General features: G+C 41.1%; 1 protein-coding gene across 1 annotated transcript in view; it reads left to right on the forward strand.

Annotated features, from left to right (window-relative positions):
- Positions 1 to 5238, forward strand: part of cpne2 (copine II) — a gene marked incomplete at both ends in the record, with an annotated part of 38594 nt that extends 33356 nt beyond the window's left edge. The window contains 2 exons of the mRNA XM_079266302.1: positions 3607 to 3843; positions 5131 to 5238. Of these exons, the coding sequence (XP_079122428.1) occupies positions 3607 to 3843; positions 5131 to 5238 (345 nt within the window). The remainder of the gene's footprint in view (positions 1 to 3606; positions 3844 to 5130) is intronic.
- Between the last annotated feature and the right edge of the window lie 3744 nt (positions 5239 to 8982).

Genomic DNA, 8982 nt, shown 5'->3' on the forward strand with positions numbered 1-8982 from the left:
TATATTACAGTGAGTACAGGGGTGGAACATAGGAAGGAGTGACACACAATGAGATGTGACAGCCACGGCAGAAGTGTGTGTGGACCACATACTGGGGTGGTGGTTAGACAGGTGTGTGTGTGTGTGTGTGTGTGTGTGTGTGTGTGTGTGTGTTTGTGTGTGTGTGTGCGCGTGTATATTTCTGTAGGGGTAAGGGGTTGGGTAGGTAGGCTGAACAAATCGGCTGCTGCTCTGCCTCAATCTTCCTGTTCCTCAGATAATGAGAGAACCTGCGACAGTAGACTGTGTAACTGTGTACAAACACACTCCCGTTACTAACACACTCACACACAGGCTGCAGGCCAGTGCAGTTTGTGCGTGTCCCAGTGTGTGAGCGACCCTGTCTATCTGTGTTATAATGATTCTCTAATGAGCGCTGCTGTTAGCACATTAAAGAGACAGGCTTCAGAGCCCTCCCCGTGTGTGTGTGTGTGTGTGTGTGTGTGTGTGTGTGTGTGTGTGTGTGCAACATAAAAGTGTGATTTTGTTCCGAGTAATGTCAGCGTGTGTCTTCATGTTTGTTGTTCTTATCATAGGATAACAATTCGCATTCTAGTGCGCAGAACCGGTGCACGTTCTTTGTGCATGTGTGTGTATCTGCGTGTGTGTGCGTGCACATACGTTCTGCCTCATACGGGACAGAACACAAAACTAGTTCAAGTTCTTTTTCAACAAAGCTAACTTTCCAACCATTTGCCATAAATGGTCAATTCATTGGCATCAGAGGTATCTCTGGTAGAAAATAAGCACAGTGTTAATACAGTGAAGTCACACTTTTATGGGCTGATCGATATCAATATGCCTTACAGATTGGCTCATTCACAACTGTGTGACCAATAATGTCCTGTCATATTTATGGAGGTTTATGGACCCAACACTATCTCTGCTTACTCTGATGATCACACTTATGCTTCCACCCAACCTCCACCTTATGTGGCAGTTTGTGTTGTTGATTTAACAAAGAGTTAATGTTCTTTTATTCTTCACGCTTGGCGGTTGTATATCGCAGAGGACCCTCGGAAGTGCAGTGTTTAGTGTGAGCTCTTGAGGTCTACGGGACATAATCATTTTATTGGTATAGAAACTGATAAAAGCTTATTTTCTCTGTTGGTAGTGCATCCCACGACAGCAGCCTTTGGGCATTATTCTGTTGTTTGCGAGCAGACAAAAGTCACAAGGAGTCACCTTCACACAATGTAAAGTCAATGGAGAGGGATTCATTGTTATCCCTCCAGTGTGGGCGGGACTTAATCTTGCTCTGTCTCTGTACTTGAGGATAGCTGGCGAACCCACTCACTTCAGGCATCTGGTGTAAAATTGGTTCCCACTGTTTGTTTTCATTGTTGCATTGAATGAAACTCGCTTTCTGCCACCATTACGTTACGTTAATGCTGAATAAAATATAATTAGAAGGGGCAAAATGTGTGTGTGTGTGTGTGTGTGTGTGTGTGTGTGTGTAGGAAAGAGAGAGATACCTTTTGTGTCTCAGGTTTGATACAGGTAATAATGGACAGGTGTGATAGGATGTCGTGCCTCCTGTAATCCGTCTGAAGTCTCTGTCCACATTAGACACACACTGTATCCTTGTTATGTCTGGTGTGTTTGTGTTTCTGTGTGTATGTGCAGTAAAATGGTAAAGAAAACTATCATAAGCATTACAACTATATTTCACAGCTTTGTTGAATTTTGGTTCGATGGGTTTGATATTTAATACATATTGTATGTATATATATATATATATATATATATATATCATTTTAGATGTTTATCTGATTATTTTGCTTCATAATCAAGATAACTGATTAATTAAAAAAATATATCTAAGTAGCTTGTTTAAACTTGTAACATCACCAAAACTCTTGTCCAATGATTATCCTCCATAACAACTGTAGTTTTTGAAGTTTCTGTGAATTTGTGGATGATTTTGGTGAATACACATTCTGAACATTGTACAGTTTGCTGATTTTACCTTTAGTGCGATCCAGACTGGCAGGCTTGCACATTATTTTTTACATATTTCTGAAGCAGAGATGTTGTGGTTTACATCCTCACCTCTCATGCTCTGTATGTATCCTTGGCATCAGTATTTCGGCTCTGTGTTTGTTTTGCTTTCTTAAGACACCAGAGCTTATTTGCTTAATATGCCTGATAATATATTGAAGCACTGCTTTTAAGACTACTGCTAGACCTTTCTTCAGCTCTCTGTTTGGTTTTACGGCTTGCGACTTTACAATTTGGTTCACTCTCGTCAACCCTGTTTCCAGCACGCAGTTGTTTTCATTGAAAAAGCTCTGATAAACCCGCTGTATGCTTCCTGTCTAACACCAAACAACACATGCAGAGTTATAGACTTGCTGATGAACCCATTGTATGCTTCCTGCTAAAGAGCCAGATATTTCTCTCAGGAGTTGTTGGGGACCAAAACAGATCTAGAAGGAGACCTACAAACTCGAGACTGATGCTAATGCTGCTCCATTTTTTTTTTTTTTTGCTAAAAAAGCAAACAACTTTAAAATAATAATATGTCAAATGTGTGTTTGTAGATTTTTGCTGCCCCAAAGTGGACAAAAAAAGGCAATGAATGCGTGTCAACAATCTTATTATGACGCAAGGAACCTGTGTCTGTCTGTATGTCGGTATGTCCTCAGTATCTCAAGAATCTGATCGGATCTATTTCACACTTGCCGGGTGTATTGATACGGACCCAATGAGTGCAGTGTCGAATCTGGTGCCACTTGGACACACTTTCAATATTAACACTCCGCCGACTGAGTCGAGTTAATGCCTGAATGCAATAAAAATAATGATAGTTGCCTCCTAAAAAAAGATCCTTCTATCTTATTCAAGCATTTACGTGTGTATTTATGTAAGTGTATCTCATAGACATGTTCTCCTGAAAGTGCTTTATTTAGAATTTCTGTATGTTTGATTTTGTTTGTAATACATCCAATAAGAAACTTCAACACGAATGGATTACGACATGTTTTTTTTCAGTCCCTTTCCCGTCTGATTCACTGCAAATTATTCGCTCTTTGTTCTTCCTTTCTTTTTTCATCTCCTTCCCTTGTTTATCTATGGATTCATTTTTTTCCCTTCCATCATGTTTTTCCAGGAGCAGATGGTGTGCTCTGGTATACGAATGGAGCCCAACTTGCTGTCATGCAGAAAAGCTGTCATTCTGGGTTCTATATCTTTCTCTCTCCCTCGAGCAGTGTCATCAAGCGCTCTCTTCTTCAATACTTTGTCTTTTCTTCAATGTCACTCCTAACGATCTCTGAAATGTCCTCTATTGCATTTGTCATTTCTCCTTTGTCTCACCCTTTGACCGAGCTCTCCTTCTCCACCTCCACAACACTATGTCACTCTGCTCACCATTATTGACTGCATAATCACAATGATTGCGACTTATCGTCCCAGTCTATTTTCTTCATGCAGATTTCTCCTCTAGTGACTTTAGAGCAGATTCAAGGCTTCACATTAAGGGTATTTCTGACTTCCCGTTGTGTCTTCTATCCCTCATTTCTCTCTCCCTATCTTCCCTTCCACCAACCCTCTTCCCCTCTGCAGCAGTACTTCACTCTCCTCATTATAACAGACGGTGTCATCAGCGATATGGACGAGACGCGTCACGCCATCGTACAGGCGTCTAAGCTACCCATGTCCATCATCATCATCGGTGTGGGCAACGCAGACTTCGCTGCCATGGAGTTCTTAGATGGAGACGCCAGCGTTTTAAGGTCCAACGCGGGAGAGGAGGCTGTTCGCGACATCGTCCAGTTTGTCCCTTTCAGAGATTTCCGAAATGTGAGTACTGGTCTCTGAAAACCAGCAGGATGACTTGGAACCGTCATGCACTTAAAGGAAAAAATGAAACAGAACGGCTGCAAGTCATGTTTACTGTAACAGAACAATTAAGAATTTGAATTGTTGGTCAAGTCTTTGTCTTTCAAATGCTGTACATACATTTAATTGTTGAAAGACTTTTTGCACTGTGTGGGTGAGGTTTGATCAGATTTGATTGACAGTTGCCTAGCAACTTTAGCACACAACTCCACCAGATACAGATTCAAGTGTTCCTAAATAGTGATTGTTTTTTCTTCTAGTCCTGTCAGCTTGAAACCAGTGAGATGAGCTCAGACAAAACAACACAGGAAGAAATCTCTGATGTGAAAAAAAACAAACCCGGACCGTGTTACTTTACAGCTGTGGTGCCATCTGAGTGGAACTGTGGTGGAACACGACAATTTTGAATAAAATACACAATCGTCGATTTCCACTCGACATCTTTCAGTCACCATTTGCCGAGATGACACTTCAGCGAATGTTTTGACTTGCTGACGTGAATTGCAGTGTCACTTTGACTCCATCTTAGTTCTGCGGTCGAGGCTTTTACCTCATGACACAACATTGCTGTCTGAGTGTGAGTGAGTTACCAAATGGCAGCCTGTTGCTACTCGGATTGTAACACACTTACACACACATGCAGGGTCTGCTCGATGAGCAGAGCTGCCTGGTTATCCCAGACTCGACAGAGACACTGTGTGAGCGTGTGTGTTGATGAGCATACATGCAGCACATTTAAAAAGCTTTAGTGTGAGTGTCCAAACATGTGTGCTGTAGCTAAGCGTTGTTATAATAAGTATGTGCACATTTGTAGTCTGTGCACCAGAGGACTCACTTTGCATTTTTGTTCATTTTAGTATATATTTTGTGTGTGTGTGTGTGTGTGTGTGTGGGCGCGGGTGGTGGGCGAGCTGACTTCCTTTGTAGTGGGAGGAACACAGTGTGTGCTGGCTTCGTTCCAGTTTGTCGGTGGAAGGCTGAGAGACAGCAACAGACATAATGGAGAGGAATAAATGATGCAGAGACAGAGACCAAACGTAATGATGGCAGTGACCTGACACGATGAGCTGATGTGTTGGCAGTGCCTGCTGGCTATAAATTATTATCTTCATAAAGTTTTTGGTGATACTTAGCAAGTTGGTCGCAATTATTGCAATATCATTTATTTTTCCAGCCTTCATTTCACTTCACTTTCTGTGTTTTTGTTGTATAAATGAATGTGCTCTCTTGCTCTTTTTCCTCTCGCAGGCACCCAAGGAGACCCTGGCCAAGTCAGTCCTCGCCGAACTGCCTCAGCAGGTCACCCAGTACTTTAAGCAGCGGAATCTACCGCCCGCCAACACAGCGCCGAAGTGAGACGCCCCAAAAACAGAAGCCCACACGCTGTACAAAAGCTCAACAAAACCTCTCTTCTCATTAACGGCAAACGATACAGAATGAAAGTGTGTATATTGGCTGTGAACAGAAAATGTTGTGGACAAAAAAAAAAAAAAAAAGTCAAACATTGAAGACATCCCTGCCACTATATTTACAAGGTTGTGACTGGATGTTTGGTCAGTATCCATTGTGAATCCATCAGAAGCGATATTCTCTGTTTCTTAACGCTTTCCAGCACACAGAACCATGAAAATAATGTTTAAAGGACCTTGCATGTCTATAGCCATGGCAGGTGTCTCCAAATCATATGTAAGTTTATGAATATGCAGCTGAAACACTGGCCTTTTTGTAAGAGAAATGAAAAACATCTTTTATTTTGCATGTGTGTGTGTTGTGATTGATACCATGTGATGCATACAACCTCTTGGTGTAGAGTCCCTTCTCAGCTGACATATATCAGTGGTTCAATCCCCTCCCTTTGTCTTATGGATCCTTTTCAGGTAGCGGATCGGACGAAGGCAGGTTGCTTTTGTGCTCACGTGTGGCAGACTCACAGACTGAGCCTGAGCAGAGCTCTATTTCTTCAGCCCTGCTCCGTCGTCAGGGGGAGGTTTCAATTTAAAGTTGTGATAGCCAGTTGTCTGAAGGGCGAGTTTTAATGCTACACGATATGCTTTGTTTGAATCGAGAGGACAGAATCAGAGGAGGACGAGGCCGTAGTGGCAGCTGTAGCACTAACACAGGACAGATGTGGGGTACTTTGTGAACTCATTAGGCTTTTAAATATGGGGCCATTTTGCTAGCTTCTGCAAAATCCTTGTATTTCTTATGACTTCAGTTTATCCTGCATGATGCCAATATCTACGCACTTGTTTACAAACGGATGCTGATGATTGATCACCAATGCATGTTGTTGCTTTTCAAATGATGTATTTATCAGATTTTGTAAATATTTTAATGAGATTCTGTTGAACGGGAAGGAAGTGTCTCATGGCAAAGACAGATGTGTCAGAGAAGGCTGTTACTTTCAGAGTTTTAATGATCGGAAGCAGAAGAGGAGTTTCTGATATGCATATATACCGAATGTATATTTATATGATGCTGTTCATGTTCTGATAAGCCAATGTTTATGACATGTTTTAATGTACTTTTTATGCAGTGCTGAATTGTGTACCTAAACTACTCCTATGTGTATTGCTGTGCATCTTTGTACTAAATGTGTTGCTGTTCATTTTCTAAAGTTGTGTCTATGTCCACACTCAGGTTAATAAACTGAAGGAAATGTCATGTCCTCTTTGTGTCTGTGGATATAAGAGCAGCACACCACAAACACACAACCACAGAGTGAAATGACCACGAGAGACACAAAACCACCGCAGTAGAAAATCAGAAGAAGTTTATTGTCCGTGGAAAATTGCTGGAAGTTTGTGTTTGACGTGACTCACATAGGTACACATGTGTTGTTACACGTCTGTGGTGGCACAGGGACCCAGTCATAATGGTAGTGTATAATGACACATAATGGCATCACAACGTCATTTAGCAGCAAATCGACCTGCCTGTAGCAACTTCCCCTGCAAATGTGTTGGCAACAGTGGACAGCATACGCTTTTCAGATACTGGGTCACACCGCAGGGAGAAGACCTAACTTTGACAAAACAAAAACACAACATGTTGTTAAATATAAATCGTAACAGCATGTACTTTAATAAACCAGCATATAGATGAACTGTAAATTAGCACTAAATGCGTATTCTTGTGTTTACAGTTGTATGAGTATCATTTGTCTTGGTGGTGGTGGTGGTATGGAACAGTTGTGTTTGATACATACACCTAAAATCGGATGTGCTTTCCACATCGCAGTTGTGTGTGAAAAGCCCTTAAGTTTTAATTGTATTTTATATTTCGATGCGCCAGACAGGCTACAGACAGCCGAGGAAACCTCGTTACATATTTATTGAATGAAGATTCAATTCAGGTGCTTTTTATAACTGCATAATATTTTGGGTTTGCAGTCATGGCTGGATGCTCAAGGACCTCTTGTGATTATGTACCCATCCTGTGTTAGCTGTGCCAGAATTATACAATTATAAATATTGAAGAGGCCTGAGTGTGTGCCAATGCAAAACACGAAGGCTATCAAGACAAAGTCACAAACAATCCTCTCTTATAAGGTCTTCTACCACCCAAGGGACAACATATTTTGCAACTGATTATTTATAGATGAATGGCTGATTGATTGAATAATTCCTTTTCTGTATCTGACAGGAACATTGTTCAAATTCATTTTTTTCGAAAATCCTAGACAGATGCCAGATCCCAATGTCACATAAATAAGTAATTGCGTGTTTCCTAAGAACACACTTTCATCCAAGCTTATTTGTATTAAAATTATTAAGAAATTTGAATGTGTGCAACATGGTTAAACTTGAAATGAATGTAACTCAAATCTCTGACGTTTATCGGCTTTCTTTTTCACTGTATGGACGGTTGCTGGTGGACTGGTGTTTACACGTCTTCAGGTTTGTCCAAATCCTGCATATCTTTGTCGTTTCATTCATGACCATTATGAAATCCGCCACTCTCCAGTGTTAATGCTGACTATAAATTCTATAACAGTGTATTATTGTTGTATGGCTTTTACTTTAACTGTCAGTTGTGTTGCGTGTTAAGACAGGTGCTTTTTGTTTGTCACACACTTGTAGATATGCGGCCACAATGGAGGACATATGGGAAGAACAGGAATGTAATACATACCAAGCAAGAGAACAAATGTTCCGAGTGCTGAGGTACGATATTTGCTGAATGTTAAAAGGGTAAATAATATTTAAAATTGAGTGGCTTTTGAACCTGTAAATTCATGAAATGATAGGATATGGTCTGTAATAAACAGGAGGATTCAGACATCATTCAACATGATTTAATTCAATTGAATTGTATTTGTATCGCCCATTATCACGAATCACAAATCTGCCTCAGGCGGCTTTACAATCTGCACAACATACAACATCCTCTGTCTTTGGATCCTCACATCGGATGGGGAACACCACCCCCCCCCCCACCCCCAAAATAAAATATAAGTGCAATAGATGTTATGTAGGTTGAAAGCTCACCTCTTCAAGAAGTACTACCCTGAGCCTTCCACTTAGCATCTATTGTATTCATACTAGCGTATTGCACTTATTGTATTCATATTAGTTTGTTATTGCATTCGTTTGTTTCTGTACTGTACGTTGGCGCTGGTTTATGCTCTTTGGTGCTTGTTTAAAAAAGGAGATGCACGTATGACTTCTGGTGACTCGTTCACTTGAATACCTATGTGTAATATACTTATTGTAAGTCGCTTTGGATAAAAGCATCTGCTAAATGACTATAATGTGTACAGATTACACAACACAATACAATCATGGGTCTCAGGCAGGACCACGGCAGCAGGTACAACCACGGTATAGGTATAACCACAATCCATGGAAACCTACGAGGTGAGAACGCACAAAAGCTCCGTGGAGAGAGCCAGGTCAGTGCATGCATTAATGGGACATGGATGCATACATTTGGAAAGAGAGTATCAGGAAGTCCCCCTGCAGCTTGAACGGGTGCTGTTTCCTCGTGGTCCGAGCGAGTGCAGTTTGTCCTGTTCTTCATGTCCTTTTGTGATGTGTTTCTTCTGCCAGTTGTCTTCATGCTTTATGTAAAGCACTTTGAATTGCTTTGTTGCTGAAA

The sequence above is a fragment of the Melanostigma gelatinosum genome, assembly GCF_949748355.1.
Source record: "Melanostigma gelatinosum genome assembly, chromosome: 1".
Classification (NCBI taxonomy): domain Eukaryota; kingdom Metazoa; phylum Chordata; class Actinopteri; order Perciformes; family Zoarcidae; genus Melanostigma; species Melanostigma gelatinosum.